General features: G+C 40.0%; 1 protein-coding gene and 1 long non-coding RNA gene across 8 annotated transcripts in view; one reads left to right on the forward strand and one right to left on the reverse strand.

Annotated features, from left to right (window-relative positions):
• ARHGAP11A (Rho GTPase activating protein 11A) overlaps positions 1-6,547 on the reverse strand; it is a 24,324-nt gene extending 17,777 nt beyond the window's left edge. For 5 of the 6 annotated variants that reach the window (XM_073211587.1, XM_073211588.1, XM_073211586.1 and 2 more), the window contains exons 1-3: positions 6,339-6,547; positions 2,024-2,094; positions 175-271 (exon numbers count right to left, since the gene is read on the reverse strand). In XM_073211587.1, the coding sequence (XP_073067688.1) occupies positions 175-271; positions 2,024-2,094; positions 6,339-6,488 (318 nt within the window). In that variant the 5' untranslated portion in view covers positions 6,489-6,547. Of the gene's footprint in view, positions 1-174; positions 272-2,023; positions 2,095-4,966; positions 5,834-6,338 lie in introns of those variants that run through there. The other variant, XM_017652025.3, reaches the window with a different exon arrangement.
• On the forward strand, positions 6,473-21,984 carry LOC108392056 (uncharacterized). Of its 2 annotated transcripts, XR_005056045.2 has the most exons (4): positions 6,473-7,179; positions 10,456-10,646; positions 12,487-14,057; positions 21,724-21,984. It is a non-coding gene; the product is annotated as an uncharacterized lncRNA (long non-coding RNA). The 2 variants fall into 2 exon arrangements; XR_001851926.3 differs by lacking the exon at positions 10,456-10,646 and having other exon boundaries at positions 21,724-21,982.
• Positions 21,985-22,137: the final 153 nt, after the last annotated feature.

Below are 22,137 nucleotides of genomic sequence, written 5' to 3' on the forward strand. Positions count from 1 at the left end.
TTATATAAATGGTATACAATTCCCTTTGGAAAAAAAGTTTCTTTTGCCTGAAAAAAGCTATTTGTAAATTTAATGTCTGTCAATAATTCATGTAATAGTTCTAAATATTTCAATCGTAAAAACCAAAACAGAAAGTGGTACAAATGAATAATCATAGCTCAAGAAAACGCTTACCTTTAGTGCTTTTAGACGTATAACAGATCCTGATTTCCTAAAAAGCCCTTCTGTATGAATATGCTTTTCTAAAGATGTACAAGCATCAACAAGAAAACTGAAAGAGAAAAATCTTTTCAGGTGGCCCCGTACACATCTTACTATATCCTATTCTCCTGTCAAAGTACATGTGCACACTGAGCACGCCACCCCTTTCAGAAGCTCTGATGCCACAAATCCCTTTAATCTCTGTGATAAAGGTTACGTTTAGCTGTCCTTCTTGATTTTTGAATTCCTCTCTAGGCCCATCGTCTTACCCATGACAACTTCAATGAACCTGCTCAATCCTACATCCTTCTCATTTCTACACCATTTTTCTGCTTCTAGGAGCACAAGATTTGTCTTTTTTACTGCCTCCACGGCTTTATATCACAGTCTCTCCTCACCCCTCTCCGGTCACTCTCATCCCTTCCAACAAAGCAGCTCTCATCCAGGTCACCAATTTGGCCTTGCCAAATCCAAGGTCAACTCACTGCCTTTATTTTACTTGTCCTACTGGCATTTGACACACTTCACCGCTCCCTGCTCCTCTTGAAAATACCCATCTATGCTACTCTGGTTTTCCTGCTGCCTCCCAGACTGTTTCTTGTCAAACTCCTCTTCTGGCTCCTCTATAGGCTAGGGTGACCCCAGGGCTCTGCCTAAGGCCTGTCTATCCTCTCCCAGTGTTTGATCTTGAACAGTATACATAGCTTTAAATACCTACAACTACTACATTTGCCCCAAAAAAGGGCAAGGTTTTTGTTTTCACCAATATTACCTCTCAGAAAAGGCAGATATATCCCAGTCCTTAGAGTTGTTCTTATAGAGGTGTGTGCTCAATTTCTTTATATTGAACAATCTTTTACTTTAGATGCTTAGTTAACAGCTGGCACCAACAAATTAGAATGCACATCAGCTGCAAGTAACTAACAGCATTGTGCTGGTGCCCAGCGGCGGACTGTTGTAAAGGGTAACTGACAAAATAGGGTTTTTTTTTGTTTTGGGTGTGGTTTTTTTTTTTGCAGGCAAGGAAGTCACAACAAAGATTTAGTCATTATTAGGGGGGATATGACTTCACAATTCTAAATGTTGAAAATCATTGTAAACAAACCTTTCATAGATCATTAAAAAAAATGTTAAGTGGTAGCCTTATTAAGTTGATAAACCAAGACTTATGACTTACAGGCTGAATGAAGGAAAACCTTTCTAAGGTATTCAGTAAATCCTCTGGACAATGCCTTAATTAAAAACCTAAGTTATAGGACTAGAGGAGCCAGATGGATCTTACATTGGATAGAGGGGAAATGAGTTAGTAAGAGCTAAGACTGTTTAAAAATGCATATAAAGAAACTATTTTCTCAGAATGTAAACTTCCCTAGTAATTCCTAATGCAGTTATTCCAAAAGGTCATTTATAAATAGTTAAATGACATAGAAAACTCAAGTGTTAAATAATTTATATTCACAAATACTCTACTATCTTAAATATTATTCTACCCATTTCTAAAACAAAAAGAAATTATAACTGAATTTGTAATTCAGCATATTACTGAATATAATCAGAATTGCAGTAGAAGTCGAATAGAAATGAAAACTCTTACTTAGTAGAACAAAAATAATTTGTGTCTAACACTTATTCATTACCAAACCTTAAAATCTAATCCTGGGAACAAGTACAAATTAGAAAGTTAAAATATGTAAACGTTTAAAAACAAATTTTACATAAATGACGAGAAACGAAATCATTTGCTAGTTGAAAACAAATGTGTGAATCAACTAATTAAACACTCAAATGTCAGTTTGAAGTAATCATTTCAAACTCTGCTCACCTTGGAATATGTCCATATTCTGGTACAACAGAATGAGGCAATACCTTAAAAGGCACTCCAAATATTTTACCCTAAAACGAAAAATTCAGTTACTCTAACACAAATATTAGGCATGTTTTCTTAAGCATTAAGCAAATTTAAAACCTCAGGAAAAAAAAAAAGCAGAAATAAACTATTAGTCAAGACAGTGAAAACAATTACTTTAAGTATATTTGGCAAAAAGTAACTAAGGCATACTAGTCATTATGCTAGATGCCAGGAGCACAAAAATGGTCAAGATAGTCATTGTTCTCAAATGATGTTGTAAATTACATCAGTTTCCAATCCCATGATGGAAAATCAATCCAATTAGTACTTAGGAAATTCTTAAACAGAATTTGGCCAGAAACACTAACATTTCCTGAAAAATACTATAGGTTCCTTCAGTAACCTTATAAATACTGATCTACTTTCCTTCCATCACCTTACAAATATTAACTTGAATAAAATTTCACCTCAATTAATAATTGTGTTTCCTGTCACTGAGTACTTCCTAAAATTGTATCAGAAAGGTTATTTTTAGACCTGATTATCTTTTCCACACTCTACGGAAGAATGCTATTCAAACTATGTTCTGAGGTAGGGATTCTGCAAACGTTAATTCAGATTTAACTACTTTGAGAACTATTTTTAAAAAGTCACATTCAAATGTATTACTCACATTCAAAGTGTAATACATTGAAGATCCCCAAAGTGAACTTGTTAGTTAACCTGAGTGTTTGTGCACATTTGTTAATAAAGAAGGTGCCACCATCTTTGTGAGTGCCTTCCAACTTCTCAAATGTGTCATTGATGAAGGTTGTAGCTTTGCACTGGACTTAAAAATAAATTCAAGCCTACATACATACATATGTATGTCTGCTTATACAAAATTAAATAAGTGGGTATATCTAACCCTACAAATGTTAATTTAGCTTAGATGCATCTGCTCTCCCCATATGCTCCCAAAACACTTATCTTTTAAGAGCCTCTTATTTAACCTTATATTTACAATAAGAAATCATTCAGTATTGTTAATGATTCATCAGCGTAAAAAAATCCTACTAGTCCTATTTTAAGCATTAGGCCCCATTTAACTGATGAACATAAAAAAAACTGTACAGTATGTATGTAAGGGGGTAGGCTCCTTGAGCAGGACTGTCAGGTTTTAAATCGACTCTTCCACTTAGCTGAGTGACCTCGATCAAATGAACATTCTCTACAACCTCAGTATCCTCACATAAGTCCTAAGTTATAAAGTTGTGAAGAGAATTAAATGAATTAAAAGTTGTAAAACATTTCTATCAGTGTCTGACACAGAGGAAGCATTAAAAAAAACATGTGTTACTAGTATGATTATCATTTCAAGAAAAGCTGTTTTTTTAAAAAAGTATGGGCAACTGCTTATTTGGGTAATGCAGAAATAAATCAGATGCTGCAGTTGATTATAAGTCTACAAATGTCATACATAACTAGAATTCAAAGGGTTTTTTTCCTCCTTAAGTCTCATTATTCTCAATAATTGGCTTCATAAGTAACTGTTATAACTTAATCTCATAAAATTAAACTATGAACATTCTTTTTAAATTTTATGTATCAGAGTATTATTTACAAAATCATCTTTAAAAGATTCTACTACTTTTCTTAAAAACCTCAAAACATTAGCTAATATCAAAGAGCTAAAAAAGTCTAATTTTCAAACTACCTATCCAATTAGATCCCATTCTTGTAGCACAATAATCTTCTGTATTCCTTTATGAGAACATTTTTGCTAGCATTTTTAGCATGGCTATCATTTAGGATGTAGAAAGGTATCATAACAACTATCTTTAGTTGAATACATGGCATGTGACAGGCACTGTGCTAGTCCTCTCTACAGACCTTGTCATTTTTAAATCCCCTTAACAACCAAAAGATACCATTTATAGAGTAGGAAACTAAAGCTTAGCAAAATTAAACAAGCAGCCCAAGAAGGGATAGAGCAGGATTCAAACTCAAGTCTGACTCTAAAGGCAGGTGTCAGTTTTTCTTAAGAGGTGAAAAAAAAAAATTAGGAGTACTTTCATACCCTTACAAAACCAACTATATTTGAGTTCTTGGAAAGCCAGATTTACAATCTCAAGGAACTACACTAGTTTTTAAATGTAAACAAATATGTTGCCATTAAGTTGCAAATGACTAATTTCCTGAGAATTTCTAAGCTATTGGGAGGTATACAAATTATCTGTTAGTAGTTTTCTTCTCCAAGTACTTATTTTCTTTCAGAAATGATAAATTGAGAGCTCTGCAAATTAGTTCTTAGTTTTCATCTCTTAAGTATTTAGTAACACGTGATCAGGCAAAATTCTTCTTTCAAATTGCTGAATCTAGAGGTATTATCTGAAGCCTATTTCTAAGGCCCTGTCACACCTCCCCTTCTGATACATTTGGAAAATGTACTAATCCCCTTTGTCCCTCTTCAAATCTTAACTCTAAGGCAGTGCAGTGGGGTGGAGAGTGTTTGTCTCCCTTCCCACGTGCTACTTGTTCAAAATGCAATGAATTGGCAATATCTGGCAACATTTGTAATTGTCACAACTGGGAGATGTCACTGGCATCTACTGCGTAGAAGCCACAGTTTCTAAACATCCTATAAGGTTTAGAACAGCTACCTCCCCACCCCCAAAGAATTATCTACTTCAAAGGTCAATGGTGCCTAAATTGACGAACCCTGCAACTTTCTCACAATGACCAAAAATTTTTGTTAAGAAGACAGAACGTCATTTCCTTAAATTTCAGCAGTTGACCACCTGGACTGAATTAGACATACTTAACCACTTTCTCTTTGGATTCATACAGAAAGATCATTTTAGCATGACCTTGTAATAAATGATGGTACAAGATGTGATTTTTTTTTTAACCTAAACCTCCTTCCCCAGAACTTACCACTATTTCCGTGGCTGTTTCATATCTCCTGCGATCGCCCTGCCCCCGGCCACCCTTGATCTTAATGCCATAAGCAGCCCGAAGCTGTTGTAACAAGGCCAACCTCACCAGCCTCCGATCCCACATCCCGGACACGTCGCCCACGTTCCCAGGCAGGATCTGAATCCTAACCCTTGTTCGCCACCAAGTCTTCCAATATCCACTCTCAGGTTTGCGCTCTGCTCCGCTGCCTTCCAGCCACGGCTGGCACTGTTCCGGCCCCGGACCCCAGCCACTTCCACAGCTTTTTCTTCGATTCTCTAGCTACTTCCACCACCTTCTCTCAACCCTTTGATCTACCCAGACCTCACCTTTCCTTCACTTACACAGACCCTCTTTTTTGTCACCCGATCTTTTCGGCTAACTTTCACAGACCTCCCTTCTTTCTCCCGGATCCTTTCGATTCCTTGTACCAACGCCTGTTCCCAGCTTCTCAACACTTCCGGACACTTCCTGAGATCCCCCTTCCTCCAAACCTCACACTGCCCTCGTCTCTCTCCGAAAGCAGAGACGACCCTTGTCCTCGCTCCTCCAGCTCCGGCAGGCTCAGGGGGCGTTCGTCTCTGCGTCCCCGCGCCCCTCGCCCTAGCCCTGCCGCCAGACCAGCCGGCTGCTCAGGCACCTCTTCCAGTCCCGGTCCCCGCCCGGGCTGGTCGCCGCCGTCACCCCGTTTCACAGGCTGCTCCTTCCCTTCCCCTTCAGCCTGACTGTGGCCCCCGGCTTGCACATCCTGGTGCGCTCCCTGAAGCCGAGCAGCAATCCTCAAGCCTCCGTCCACACCGCGTCTGCAAACACAGAGTCACAGTAGCCGTCCCACTCTCAGTTCCAGCCCAGGATCAAATGGCAGCGCCAAGCAGCGCTCCGCGTTCTGATTGGCCTGCTCCGTTTTTCAAAATCAGGACCTCGGAGGGTGGCCAGGAGCCGCCTGTCTCCTGAGGCGCGGGCCAAACAGAGACCGCAAAGGGCGTGGCTGACAACACCAAAAAACCATGAAAGAAAGGTGAGTTCCACTTGCTCCTTCATAACCATAGTTTTAGAGGAAATATCAGTTAAAGCATATTTTAATACACATGGCCAGCGCCTGAGACAATCTTTTTGGGGAAATGTGATAGACACCTCATTCGCGTTTTTTCAGAATTTAGGTGACACTAAAGGCCCTGTTTACTGAGAAACCGATTCTATGGAATCCAGGGTGAGACAACTTGAGTCAGGATTTACAAACGCCTACTTTAGAAATCCTAACCCAAGGCCTTTCGTGGAACTTCCGACATGGTAATTGGGCCATATTTGGGGGAACGCGAAATCCGCGGAAGGCGCAGCCGCAGCAACTTACTTCGGTGGAATCCGGAGTTATGCGGTGGAGGAGCCCGGCGCCGGGCCGCGCGTCGCTGAAACCTCGGCTTTCTTGCTGGCAGCCAGCACTGCATGTACCCGGCTCCTGATCCCGGGCTGCTTTTTCATTTTCAGACATCAGCTGCCCCATCAAGTGTGTCCTCGGTTTTCTAGGATGTAATTCGTGTAGGGCAGAACACTTGGACTCAATACGGACAACAGAGCGTCTGTTCACTACCCCTCGCTTCACTCCCTCTTACACTTGGTGAGAGTGGCGACAGAACTTCATTTGCCGAATCCGCTGCTGCATCCCCCCTGTCTGACTTTGGCAGGGGCTAAACGACTATTTGCCAAATGAATGGATTTAAGTAGGGAAAGTTTTCTTAGAGTCATTTTGCTCTTCTTGGAGTTGAAGTCTTTAGGTGTTCTACCCTTACCAATCTAAAAGAAAATTCTCGAAAGATATGGGGGAAAACAAGAACGTTAAGCATTTTGCTTCATTTTAACAATTGTTTGTTGAGCACTTACTATGTAGTATGGAATAGGATGATGAGCAAAACGGTGTGATTTCCGGCACTTAAAGTGGCTGAAATGCAATGTAAAAAATAATTACTTTTAAAGGGGGAATAATTATCAACTGAGAGAAGTGCACTACGGAAAGGAAGAATATTCTGCGACGGGGTAAAATAAAAGATCCTGGGGGCTGGAGGGCAAAGTACCAATCATTAACTGCTCCGAAGTATCAGTATGAATTAATTTGATTAAAAGATGAAGATGAAGTGGTGGAGTAGGAACAGTGTTTGGGAGAAAAGTCACTGCAGAAAATCCATGAATTTCAACAGGTACCAGTACATTACAGACTAGACTAAACCATTCTAACTCTTCTCTCTTCTTGCTTTGGACATAACTTTAAAAAATTACTTACTTTTTTTTAGCCTTCTTCCTCCCCCAAACTTCACATTATTTTGGATTTTAGATGTCTCAGATTTCCTTTTCTTAAAGACCCACCAACAGCTCTTGAATACTAATTGAAATAAGTAAATCAGCCTTTTCACCTGTTAAGGTCTATTTGCATTTCTTTTTATTAGAATTGTCCTTTCACTATTTTCCATCATGATGGCCTTGTTTAAAAATTTTCGAGACTTTCATAGCTCTCTGTGATGTAAGCTGAACTTTTCAAATGACTTTCATTCAACTTTCTGCTTTGCTTTTTTTTGTTTTATTTAAACTAATTAATTGGCCTTTCTCTTAGTGCTCTGTATTCTGCCTCTTAAGTACAAATGTTTTCCCCACTCCCAGGTACTAAAGGAATTTATTCATTCTTCTAGTACTGGTATGGTGTCATCTCTTAGATTTAGATCTGTGATCCATTTGGGATTTATCCAGTGTCGAATAAACAATGGGTCTGATTTTATCTTTTTCTGAAGGCTATTTTATCCTTGATATTTTTATTTTATCTCACTCCAGTGAACTCCCACTCCTACCTCTCAAAAGTAGTCAAATATTACTATTGAAAGTCCCATAGAGTCCATTAACTAGGTAAAGGGAAACTCTATTGAACTTTAGACTTTGTCTTAGTGCCCCTAGGTGGCAAACATCAGTTTCTTTAGGTGCTATCTCACTGCCGTGCCAGTGGGTTTCAGCCCTGGACAAGTTCACTATGGATTTAATGAGACCAAAGAAATGACAATGGAACGTTCTTGGGGTGAAAGGGTTTATACCCAACTTTATTCCCATGGTGGCAGTTCAGTCACTAGAATCCCATCCACTCAGAGCAAGTCTGCATGCAGCAAGCCAGTCTCTGCCTCTGGGCTCCACTACCCCCAAAGCGGTCTCAGTCTCTGTCCTCAGTGCTGCCACCACTCCAGTCTCGTCTCCGCTCTCCTGCAGCCTTGCAGCCCTGCCACCATGATGCCCAGAGCACTGGGCGGGGCTCTCTATGTAGAGTCAATAACGACATATTGCCCACATGTGTGTAGTGAGCTGGCCAACCAGGGCCAGGTGAGAATCCTGGCCATAGGAACCTTCACTTTATTCACACTTAGTGTCCTTTTCTGTAAAATTAGTCAAGAATCTGCCAGAGTGCCTCCCTAAACCTTCTTCCTGCATCACTGCTTGGAAAAAGGTGACCTGTGTAGCTCCTCAAATCAGACCCAGAACTTTTCTCTGTAAAGCCAAAATGATTGTCCTTGAAATCCCTGCCTCCAAGGCCGGGCCCGTTGCACAGGCACGTGATCCACTTACTAGTAAAACAGAAACATTTGAGGAAACATCTGTCTTAAATTCGGACTTGACTATGAAAACAATGCAATGATTTCTTCTGGTCACTAGAGCTGACACCAGGGCACTTCATGTGCATCTCCCCATCCGGAGCTATGCTTGCTCCCATCTGCATGCTCGCTCTCCCCACGTGCAACAGGAGTGTTGCTCCCGAAGGTTCATAGCAGAACCCTGCTGAGAACCCCTGCAAGAGAGCTGCTTCACCCCACATGACGCCTCCTCCCTGGGGCAGTCTGCAGTCTGCATGCCATGTCTGGCCTATGTGGAAGCACGCGGTAGATGTCTGGCCCTTGTCTCAGTTGAGGACAGCTACAGAAAACTTCCTGTAGGATGGGCTCCTGCTGCACATGGGGAGAGCGAGCATGTCAGTTCTGGACGGGTAGATGCAGGTGAAGCACCCTGGTGTCCATTACTCTGGTGTCAGCTCTAGTGACCAGAGGAAACATTGCATCGTTTTCTATCTTAGTCAAGTCCAAATTTAAGACAGATATTCCTCTAATGTTTCTGTTTTACTAGTAAGTGGATCATGTGCCTGTGCAATGGGCCTGGCCTTGGAGGCAGGGATTTCAAGGACAATCATTTTGGCTTTACAGAGAAAAGTTCTGGGTCTGATTTGAGGAGCTACAAAGGTCACCTTTTTCCAAGCAGGGATGTGGCAACTGTATTATGGCTCAGCTTCTTCATCTGTCCACTGCTGTTTCCTTCACTTATTTACTGGTGGTGTTTTAAGAGCTCCCGGAGTAAGCCTCCTGCGTGCAAATATCCCTCTCAGCCTTTCCATCAAAATGTGGTCCATAAATTGGCATCACCTGGAAACTGGTTAGACAAGAAGTTAACTCGGGCCCCTCTCCACACCTACAGAATCACAATCTGCATTTTTGTAAGGTTCCCAGTGATTTGTACATTGAAGTTCAAGAAGCTCTGGTCTGGTCTCAAAAGCCAATGGTCTAAGCTCAAAAATGTTTCTTACTCTGGGTTATGAGGTGGGAAAACCGAATTTTTTGTTGTATTTTATAATATGTAAATTTAACAATTAAGTAGAGAGAATCTAAAGGAGAAATTTGATCATCTGACTAGATGATTTTAGGTCTTCTAGTCTCTCAGCTCACAGGGTTTTCTCTTGCCCTTGAGGTTGCCTGTGTGTGGTTCTGATATCCAAAAGAATAGTCCAGGATTTGTGCTGACTTTGAAACAACTGACAAAAGATGTCAAGCTTATCAATAGCCTTCTGAGACTTGTGTGTGAGAGACCAATACAAATTTCTCTGTAGGAAGACATATCTGTTCTGGAGCAAGAAATCCAAGCTGTTGACATTTTTCTTATTTTTTTTAAGGTAGGAAAAATGAGATGGGAAAAGATAATGGCAGATAAACTAAAATGATTAAATAAAAACAAACCAAGTACATACAGGCTTAGGAGTTTTTCTGTCTTTTACAGTGCTAAGAAATGGACAGGTTAATAGTGCCATCAACCACAGTAGGGGCTTGATTAGATAAATTACTGTGTACCAATTTCATGGGTGTTATTCATTTATTTATTTGGAAGATATTCAGGATGTAATTTGAGAAAAAGCAAGCCACAAACTTGTACATATGATTGTTGTCCTTTATATGTAGATATGATTGTTGTCCTTTATATGTAGAAAAATGGAAAGATTTTTTGAAGAGTGGTTTTCTCTGAGTGGTAACTTTGTAGGTGATTTTCACATTCTTCTTTGTGCTTTTCTGCTATTATCATCTGCATTTTTCATAAGTATACTGTTATGGGTGGAATTCTGTCCCCAAAGATACATTAAAGTCCCAAGCCCTGGCATCTCAAAATGTGACCTTATTTTGCAGAAGTGCTTGGTTAAGATGAGGCTATACTGGAGGAGGCTGGGCCCACAATCCCATATGACAAATATCCTTACAAGGGGCAGACACAGCCATGAGCAGAGGACATCATGAAATGATGGAGAGAAACTGAAGGGCTGCATCTGCCAGCCAAGAAACGCCAAGGGTTTGTGCCCACCACCAGAAGCTAGGAAGAGGTGAGGATTCCCGTACAGGTTTCAGAGGGAGGACAGGCCTGACAACATCCAACATGTTGACTTCAGATTTCTAGTTTCCAGAATTGTGAGAGAATACATTTCTGTTGTTTTAAGCCACCCAGTTTGCAGTGCTTTTACACTAGCCCCAGGAAGTGAATGCACAGTTACTTTGTAATCATTAAAAAGTCACTTCCATTTTGAAAATAAATGGAGCTATAGTCAGCATGAAGGAGGATGGCACTTGGCAGCCAGCACAAAGATGCCTTCCTCACAAAATCTTCCCTGATGTTTCCAAGGAGTGACACTGGAGGCCCAGTCAGGAGCAGCTCCTGCTGAGCAGTCTACGTGCATGCCTTACCCTTCCCCCTCTAGGTCTAATCCCTGGAGAGGGCAGGGGCCAGGCTCATGTGTACTTCCCACAACATGTAGCCCAAACCTTTGAACAAAATTCTCTGTGAATGCTTTTTGGGTGGATGAATGAATGAATGAGGAATTCTTATTAGCAAGAAAAGCTTTCAGCTGCCACTCTAATAGAGCTGGGTGAACAAAAAAGGCAAGAAAACCCGTTGAGCATGAAAATTAAAAGACACTGGATTTGGAACTAGAGGAAGGTAGAGGAACCTATGTGTATACACTCCAGATGCCTAGTTCTGAGGAGTGTAAAAAGTAGATCCCTTGTCAAATAAATGTGGGAATTTAAACTAATTTCCCTGCCACAGGATCTCTAGGGGCCTTTACTACACCTTTGTATTTTGGGACTTTCTAGTTAATGTGCATTAGGCTTCACCTCCTAGTAGTTGACTGCTGAATTACTTTTGTAATGGAGAGAAACTGCCATTTCAAAGCACTTGGTGGCTGGTGTTTGGGGAATGAACACATAAGCCCCTTGAGAAGACCCTTCTGACCTGCTTGTCTCTTACTTGGGGGGTTTTCCTGTCTCTGTGTTCACTCTGTGTCTCCAAGCTTTAGTCAGACATTTCTGTGGTCCCTCAGATCTAAGAAATTTGGACAGTTATAGATCATATATGTTTTATCATTAAAAGAAAGAGAAGATAGAATGGATATGAGGAAGGTAAATGTTTGAAAATATCCAAGGTCTTTCAAACACAGGCATTCCATCAATCTAAATGTCACTAGTGTGGCTTGCTTGACCCTTGGTGTAAGCAGACAAGAAGAGGGAGGTTTACGGCATTCCCAGAATAAGGCAGCAGTAGTGTGTTTGAGGTCCTCCAAGAAGCAGACACCAAGATGTGATCAAATGTACAAGAGAAATTTGGGGGCAGGTGCTTGTGAAGGATAAACAGGAGGAAGCAGGAACAGGCAAGGGGAGCCTTCAGATCAAGATGCATGTCCGACACCTGTGAATGGGGAGGGAGGGAAGGTTGGGTAGGAAGAAGCTCCAACTGCAGGGCAGTTCTAGGAAATTGTGGCCCAGCTGTTGGGAAGTTCCTCACCTGGTCACGGTAGAGGGCTCCTGTAACACACAGGAATGGGCCAGCACTGTGACCTTCAGTCATTGGCCGGAGCAGCTCATCGTGCAAATGCCACGTGGATCCAGAAGGTCAGCAGCTGGGGCTGTCGGCCGTGCTCCTTGCAGCAGGAAATCTGAGTGTCCAATGTTTATGCCACTAGCTGGAGTGGAGTCAAATTCACTGTTTGAATACCAGCTCGACCACTTAATTATGGGAAAGCTTGTCTGAGCTCCAAATTCTTCATCTGTGAAATGGAGATATTAAAGTGTCCACATCAAAGCGTTGTTATGAGAATAACATGGTTCTTTAAAATTTTTAGCATTTTAACCTGGTACATTAAAGAACTCAAATGTTAACTGTTATTACAGGTACTTGTGGCTGGTACAAAGGAAGAAGTCTCTGCCTTCAGAGCCTTCTGACAGCTGGAGGAAATGCTGCAAGTGAGACAGTCATGACCCTGTGTGCCACACTGTGTGAAACTCTTTTTCAGGATTTTTCTGATGTGATCCTTTCTCCCTGCTCCTCCACTGTTGCCTTCTCTGCTGAACTTCACTCCCAATGGAACTTATATTATGGGTCCCTTAATGTAAGGGAAAAGGGCAGCACCCCGATTTCCCCGCTAGATTGACGTGGCTCATGGGGGACCCCCCTCACCCCTGCCCTGGCTTGTTTCCCTTGAAGAGTTTAGTGTGTTTATCTGTTTACCCTGTGTGCTTCCTACGGAGGTCAATAATGCTGTAAATGGAGGAGAGCTCCAGATTCAGTCAAGCAAATTACAGAATATTGAAAAGGTCATAGCAGTAAAGTACATTACTATAATCCACAGAATATATGAGGCATTAAAATCCTAATGCCTTGACTTTTGATCAGAATTTATAGGAGATGAGAAGAATGAACTACCTCAGGGCATTTTTATGGCCAAAATTAAAGCAGGGGTGGAATCACTTAACCCCTGCCAGCGGTCTTAAATTCACTGAACTACCTTCTGGCTCATCGGATTCCGTCTCTGTGGAACTCTGCGGGGAGCCATTATTGCTTTGGCTGGAGACAAACCTTTCCTGGAGACAAAAGGAGAGAGAGATATGGGTGATAACAGAACAAGCTGCTAAGACATCGTCTCACGTTGGAGGCCAGGCTGATGGCAGGCAATGCTGATGGTTTCTTAATGGTACCGGGCACCTGACCCTGAGTCTATGATGGTGACTGGCTCAAATCCATGACCTGTCCTTCCATTGCCCTTCCATGCATGACCTGAGCTTCCATGAGCTCTATGTAGATTTTATTCTTTTGTACCACACCAGGCAGAAGTGGTTATTACTAAAGATGGTGGCTTCACAGCCCAGAGAGTGGACAGAGGGAAACATGAAGCTATGTGGATATCTCACATCCAGAAAAGTCTTCAATACCCACAGGAGTGCTGGGTCAGTTATGAGATCTGATTTGGAGATATTTCTGGTGAATGTTCCAATGAAAAATTGCCTAGGAAAGAGCTTATTCACCTGCAAAAACCTGATTACTAAAATTAGTAGGTGTTACTGTCTAATCTAACCTTTCGCCAAACTTGAATTACTGTGCTATGTGAGAAGCGCCATCAAGGGAAGAATCAGAGGGAACTAACAAACATTTTATGTAACATGCCAGACATTAAGAGCCCTACGAAGTGGTTTATTGTATACAGCATGCAAGCTACGGCAGCCCCAAGAAGTGGTATTATCCCTATTTTACAGATAGGAAAGCTGAGATTTAGATAGGTTACGATAATTGTACAATGTTGTAAGATGTGAAATGTCAGGATCAAAATGCAACGTGGATCTGCTGAGCTCCAAAACCCACCCTTGATCTAACGCACACAACGCTGAATGCAGTACCTTCCCTGTGGGAGACACCAGTGGACTTGGGGGCAGCCTTCATTCAAAAGCCATCACCTTCACCTTTTGATGTGAGTAGCAACTGAAAACCTTTCTATCTACAAATGTCTCCCTCACCATCTCTGTGATATCCTAGTTGGGCTTTAGTTCTGATTTTCTTTTAAAATGCAAATTATCCTGAGAGATAAGACACTAAATGTTTCAGTTTATTTTCCCTTTATTTTCTAAAGGGAGACCTTGACAGCATTAAACCATGGGTCACCTAGGGAAAAGACAGAGGGGTTTATAGAGGAAATGGCAAAAAAGGGAACAGTTGGAGGTGCCAAATATGTGAATCGATTTCAGAATCTTACCTGAGACTGACCCCAGTGATCCTTTTTGCATTTTAGGAAGTTTTATTATACTAATAAGTTCTATACTTTAGAACGTGCATACCTGTTTCATAGTACTGTTGTATGAAATAAATGAGGTGTACATAGGTGAGAATGATTTGTAATGTAAATGGATCAATATAAGCAAAGTGTGGTGCAGTGTGCTATTTCAATTTTTAAATGGATTCATTTATAATTACATTTTTGTAGCCAAATACACTCTTCCTATTTCATATGGCTCCATTCTTTTGACTATACATCAAATATAAGTGGGGGATAAAACATCTGGACACTAAAAACACATTATATGGCCCAATAGTTTGCTCTAGAAAATAATGTTTAATATCTCAAACTTAAAGAATTGCATTTTAGGAAACGAATGAACACTTTTTTTAATGACTTTCAACATTTATTTTTCTCTTATTTTAAAAACAATGTTTCTATCAGCTTGACTTAAAAAAAAATAAAAGCACTATATTAGAATTTACCAGCAGGGGGGAGTAGAGGAACACAAAATATCTTTCAGCCTAGGATAATTTTTGTGCCCAAATGGCAGCAAAGTACACAAACCATGCCTTTTTATTAGCCAGTGGATCCATGGGAGCACATTAAATCTAATGAACAGCTCAGTCTGTAACAGATGCAAGCAAATAGATGTGTATGTGACAAAAGTGTTGTCTTTGATCAGACGTTATAGATGAGAATGAACTACTTCAGTGCATTTTTTTTATGGCCAAGTGTGCCATATATGGTTTTATTTTCCAAATTTCTGGAAACTAATGAAATCAGTTTTATTATACTAAAATCAATGTTTTTCTTAATTTTGCATGCCTGTTTTTTAATGTTCATTTAGAATGAAATTCCAGTGAAATGCATTTTTAAAGGTGGCTGAGTATTATTGTGGATGGAAATTTGACTTGCACAATCTGTCTCTGACATACAGTCTTTATTTATATGAAGAGGCAATGTGGGAATACAATCTAATGCCTGTTCAAAATGTCCCAGAAGTATACACACACACACACACACACACACACAAAACCCTTAAGAAGCCAGTTATTTACCACTAGGTGGATGCTAGTTAATGTTCCCAATCCTCTTTAGATCTTAAAAGAAGGTGACTTTGGAGGAGAGAATTATGAACCCTTACCTAGAAGGAATAGATGGCAATATTCATTGCCAACAACCTGGAATATATGTTGAGTGATTCCCATGCTAGGCGTTAGAAACATGAAGATATTGAACAAGAGGCCCTTGCCTTGAGGGGGAACAATCCAGCTGAGACAAATGAGAGCATATTTTGCAATGAGATATCTTTTGTAGAAAGAGAACAATCACCAATAGATGAGAATGCTAATATCTAACCAAGGTATTACTTACCAAGTTTTTCCTTCTCATTCATTCAATCCATAGTTCTCAAAGAGTGCTGTTAAACGAGAAATTGGGTTTAAAATTAAAAATTTTTTAATATTAAAAATTATTTGAGTGAAAATCAATTTGATTCTACAGCATCTTACTATGCTGATGGACAGTGACTGTAATGGGGTTTGTGGGGGGGACTTGCTAAAGGGGGGAGCCTAGTAAACATAATGTTCTTCATGTAATTGTAGATTAGTGATACCAAAATAAAATAAATAAAATAAAATAAATATAATATAATACAATACAATACAATAATAAAAAAGAAAATCAGTTTGAATCAGGCAGTGCCAAACCGGAAGTGGTTAACCTCACTCCCCTGACACGAACTCTGAGAAAAATTTGTAGCTCCGGGGGGAGATCCCGGGGCAAAAATACCTTTGAAACTGAAATCAGTCAAAGGGAGAAATAAAGTTAAGAAACCCATTTATTTCTTACAAGCAGTCTTCCCATCTCTCTTTTGACCAAGCTGCCACAGAAGAGAGCTCCACCCAACCTCTCAGGTCCAGATTAGCCCTCTCATGCCCATGTAATTATCTATTGATATGTGGACCACTTCTCTTTACCCCTTGAAATACCACTGATACGGAGATGATACTTCTCTCCACTTCTTGGAAACACCTATTGATATGCAGATGCACTAAAGCCAGGGCAGAGATTCTGAAAATATTACAATTTTACCCACAGACTTTTGTAAAAAAAGCAAAAGCAAAACAAGGAAATTATTGATTGGCTATAGCTTAAAGCCTACTTAAAGCTGTTTGTGATTGGTTGTCTTTTTGGACTTTGATTTCATAATCTTGAGGCATGTACAGGTTTAGACTTTAGTTTGCTTATGCAGACTGCCGCAGCATCAGAGCCACCTCAGTCTAATGGCCTCTTTGTTTCGTCCATCTAACAGTGGTGACCAGGGTTTTATGCTCTTACCAGAGTTCTAATCTGGTAGGACAGAGGAGGAAAATACCAGTTTTAGATTTCATTTCATGAAATGACCATTCATCAGTTTCATCTTCACTGGCTTTCTGTTTGGGATGTAGGAGTAATACCATCCTCTTTGCTTTAATGAACGTACTGTATACATTGTTACATACCTGGTTTAGCAGCTTTGAAGGTCTTCTATTCATATTAATGTTTTCTGGTCCCAGAACATCAAGTGTTGATAGAAGGACTTAATATCTATTAACCCGTCATGGTTCCACTGTATATTGTCCATTGCTATAATAGGCTTGATTTGTTACTGGTCTTAGTGAGGGTTTTAGAGGTCAGCACACCAGGCCATCAAGGAATTCTGGGAGTGTTGGGGGAAGACGTGGTGAGAAAATGGAATGTTAGCCTGGGCTTTGAAGACAAGGTAAGAATAGCAGCATTATAGCAGGAGTAATACAGCAGTCCAGGTAGGTGAGAGTGCTTAGTAAGAAAACAGTTATAGACTAGAGTTACAAGGAATGATTATACATGAGTGTAAGGAAAGATAATAATGAGAGGGTTCAAGTAGTAGATAGAGATCACTTAATCTTCCAGAGTTTAAGGGATTCCATATTGAAAAACACGGAGAAAAGAAAAGACCCTGTCCTGGATCTAACACACACATCTGGGTTTCTTTCTCCATTAATAAATGTGAATGTATGGAATAACGAAGGATAATAACTATTTCATAGGTTGGGAGATAAATGAGATTATGTACGCAAGGTTCCTAGACTCCAGTTCCCTGACCCTAATATTACCCAGCCAATATTAGCTCCCTTTCTGTTCCTCAGTCATCATAATCATCTTAGAAATACTATTCTCCAAAAAAAAAAATGGCAGTTAGTGGGCAAAAATGTTGTAAATCTCAGAGTGTTACACAAAGCACATTATATCAAGAATTTTAATAATAAATATTGTGTTTCTCTATCACCCTCTTGTGCTCTGTGCTCAAGAAAACAGTCCCTTGAAGCTCATTAAAAAATGTTCGGAGTTAAGTCCTATCTGTAATTCTTCAGGCAAATCTTTTCTATTTGTCTCTAGCAACAAACATGTTGCAACTGCACAATAGATGGAGCGTTTCTAAATGAAAGCATTCTAATAACTCAAGAATTTCTCCAGTTTCTGTTCTGGAGTAGACATAGGTACCATTTTTGCATCATGGCCTATCTGGCATAATAAATTTCATTGTTAAGGAAACATATCTTTTGTGTTTTATGGCAAATTTTCCCTTTCATAAAGGCTGACAAATGTATGGGGGAAGGGAAGAACGTAAAATGAAGTATGGAGTTACATTTGCACTTAAAGTGAGGCAATTCCCTGTGTCGGGCCACTTTGGTATATCAGGTTAGATTGTGACATGGTTGCTTAGCAACTCTGCCATCAGTGAACTCAGGATTCCTATTTTTCTGGGAAATCCTATGGAGTAATACCTAGGAGAGTCCTTCTGTTATTTTTGGATTATTCAAACTAAAGGTGACTTGTACAAAAGATTTAGATGGAGTTCAAATGACTAAGAGAGGAGCAGACATTTAGGTAGTACGATTTGTATTTCTGTTGTTTTAATATGGAGAGAGAGGTTGACCCATTTTCCATCTTTGCTGAGAAATTAAGAGACTCGTTATAAAGTGCAAGAAGGAATGAGTCCACTTTGGTGGCATAGATGTGCCCTAGAATATCTGTTCTTACCTCTTCTTGCCTGATGCTGGGCCACCACTTACACTTTTGAGCCCAGCAAGTTTTTACAGGTCAGGATCTCACTGAATCAGTTTCCCCCTTTCTCCTCCATTTCACTGTTCCCTTTCTCCCAGCCTAATTGCCATTCATCCCAGAAAAGCAAAGTAAAACCTTTCTTTCAGTTCTCCAGCTACCCATCCTGCTCTCCCCTTTTCTTTTTTCCAAAAACTTTGAAAGAGTATTCTACATTTAGAGTATTCTGTTCCCCACCTCCCTTGAGTCACTGCAGTCTGAGCCCCATGGCCTTAATCCACTGAAAATTCTCTTGCCAAGGGGACAATAATCTGGTCGCCAAATTCACTGGACAGTTTGGCGCATTATCTCATTCTCCGACCAACCAGAGGACTTTTTCCTTCTGGCTCTTCTAACCTCTTCTTGTGTCTCTCATCTTATAAAAACTGGGCTTCCTGGAATTCTGTTGTCTATCTTCCCATATTCTGGGTTGTTTGCTGAGTGATGTCATCCCCTCCCGGGGCTTTATTAACTTATCCAGGGTGATTTCCAAATCTGTTGTTCTGGCTCAGACCCCATTCTGGGGCTCCAGGCTCATTTTTCCAACCACGTCTCTGAACATCTCTTTTTCCATATTTTATAGGCACTTCATACCTCTTCTGTCTCCTTGTTATCCTCCTAGTGGTGCTACCCCAATGAGCACCAACAGCCCCTTATTCTTTTTCCTATTTTCTCATCTCAATTAACGCCAATGCCATCCGCCCAGTTTCCTAACCCAGAAATTTGAGTCATCCTGGATTCCTCACCTTCCCTCCCTCAGCCCTGTTACATTTTCAATCCATTTCTCTTCTCTGACCACATAAGACACATTCTCTCTGAAGCATAACACATAAGGTCCTTCATAGTTGGTTCCTGCTTCCGTCTTGGCATCAAATCTGCCATTTCCTGTGTCACCCTCCTTTGTGCCTTTGTCACACTCCACCACACATCCTGTGCTCTAACCATCTCCATAGGAAACTCTCTCTGGTTTCCTAAACTTTGGCACTATTCCATCCCTTTTACATTTACACATGCAAGCCCCCTGAGCCTTTCCTTTCTCCTCCTCTGTCTTAAGAACCTTATGCTTCAAGAATCAGCTCAACCATCACCTCCCTGGAGTTCATTCACCAAGCAGTACTTAAGTACTCCCTCCTTAGTCCTGCCATGTCACATTGCACCAGAGTCTATTTTGACACATCACTTTTCTTAAGTGAAGTAAATGTAGTGTATTGATCATATTATTTAGAGGTCTGCTCTTGATGAGATTGTCAGCTTTCCTATGGCATGCAAGATGTCTTTTAAAAAAAGTCTTTCTATCCCCTTCTCCCTAGCACAAAGGAGGTGCTAAACAAAGGCTTAGTGAGTGAATGAACAAACAGTAAGATATTTCAGTAGTGAAGATTACAGGACAATGAAACAGACCCTAATAGAAGTTGTGGAACCTGTTAGTTAAAAATCAGTAAGAGGCACACCCATTAGAATGGCTACTATCAGAAAAATAGAAAATAACAGGTATTGGTGAGGATGTAGAAGAATTGAAACTTTTCTGTACTACATATGGGATTGTAAAAAGGTTCAATCACTATGGAAAACAGTATACTGTTCCTTAAAAAACTAAAAACCCAACTATCAATGACCCCACTTTTGGGTATATATCCAAAGAACTGAAAGCAGGGTCTGAAGAGAGATTTGCACACCCATGCTCACAGCAGCACTATTCATACTAGCCAAGAGGTGGAAGCAATCCAAGTGCCCACCAATAGTTGAATGGATAAAGATGATATATATACACAGTGGAATATTATTCAGCCTTAAGAAAGGAGAGCTAGCCTGCCAAATATTAAAGAATGAATGAACCTTGAGGACATTATGCTAAAAGTAAAAGAAGCCAGTCACAAAAGACAAGTATTGTGTGACTCCACTTATATGAGATCTCTAAAATAGTCAAATCTCTAGAAACAAAAATTAGGATGGTATTTACCAGGAGCTGAGCAGAGAAGGAGAAGGGGAGTTGTTTTTTCATGGGCATAGAGTTTCAATTCTGCAAGATGAAAAACTTCTAGAGATTCTGTACACAACAAGGTAAATATACTTAACACTACTAAACTGGTACAGTTAAAAAGGCTAATATAGTTAATTTTATGTTATATGTTTTTGCCACAATAAAAAAAATCCATAAGAGTACAATAGACAATGCATTTAACACAGGATGGATGCTGTCTGGAGGCCAAAAGCTTGAAAGGAAGACTAAACATTCATGACTTCTGCTTTTTATAGATCATTTAACATTGAATGTCTTTATATTATGTATCTGAATGCTTTTCTTTGTAAAAAATTCCATAATACAAATAATATATTTGAATATAACAAAATATGGCAATGTGAACTGATAATATGAGTATGGATTATAATATGATATGAATAACCAGAAACGTCATTTTCCCTTCTCAGGAAAGATGCTCTACCTTTCACCATCTCCATTATGCTTATGCTTTGAATACCACAAAATAAGAGTTCAACATTAAGAGACCTAGGAATAGTCCTGTTGGAGCTTACAGTCCAATGCAGACAATTATCTAGAAAACTTACAGACAAGAGTTGTCCAAGGGTGCACACAAAAATATACACACATGCATGTGAGCATGCATGTACACACACACACACCACTTGTGGAAGCTCATGAAGCATTTATGAGTCAGGTTTTTGAATAATTAAATAACTTTAAGAAAATAATCAAATAATTCCATAAAAGGTGTATGCTGAGAAAATGTTTCTAAAGAAGAAAGTAGAGCTGAAGCTCTAAAATGTCTCTACCCATCTTGACTGACTTAAAAAGGTAGGTATAAAATCCCCAAATAGCAATTTCCAGTCCTCCAAAAAGTGGACCTCAGTTTGAGCTGGTTCTTTGGTCTTTAACAATCTGTTAGCAACAGGAAACATCTCAAATTTTCCCATTTGGGTGTTAGAAATTTCCTTTTTCTGAACCTACACATTTTTATCATTCCCATGGAAAACATGAACACTAAAGGTGGAATGGAATTCAGGATTTTTAAATGATCCTCTACTCTAATGTGGCTCATTTCCCATCATTGGACTTTGGAGGTTACTTCAATTAAAAAAAAGCCTGTTAGCCACTGAAATTGAGCAGTTGATTCAAACTGGTGAAACTGACAAGGAGAGGACCTGTGGAAATTGCCATTTGCTCAGGGTACAGGAGGAAATCCCTGATTAATACTATTTTCCTCTATTTCTGCAGCCCGGGGACGCAGCACAAGCCCCAGACCTTGCTCCTCATCCCTTTCAAATAGTCAGAAAGTGCATCTCTGCTCATCTGAGCCGTGTCATTTCTGAGTTGCCTGGGAGCTATAGGAAAACATCATTAACTCAATCCGTGTTAACCTGAAATGGTGAAAATAAAAATAGCATCTTGGAGTCCACTTCCCTAGATTCCTGTTATTTCATACAAAATTTTTAGTTTTCCTTGAACTACTCTTGCTTGCTGGCCATCTTCTTCATTATGGCTGCTCTTTTATTTTTCTAGCTATATTGAAATATAATTGACATAAAACAGTGTAAGTTTAAGGTGTACCAGGTGATGATTTGATACATGTATATATTATAAAATGATCACTCCACTAAGATTAGTTAACATATCTTTCACCTCACATAA

This window comes from Manis javanica, chromosome 8 (assembly GCF_040802235.1).
Source record: "Manis javanica isolate MJ-LG chromosome 8, MJ_LKY, whole genome shotgun sequence".
NCBI lineage: Eukaryota > Metazoa > Chordata > Mammalia > Pholidota > Manidae > Manis > Manis javanica.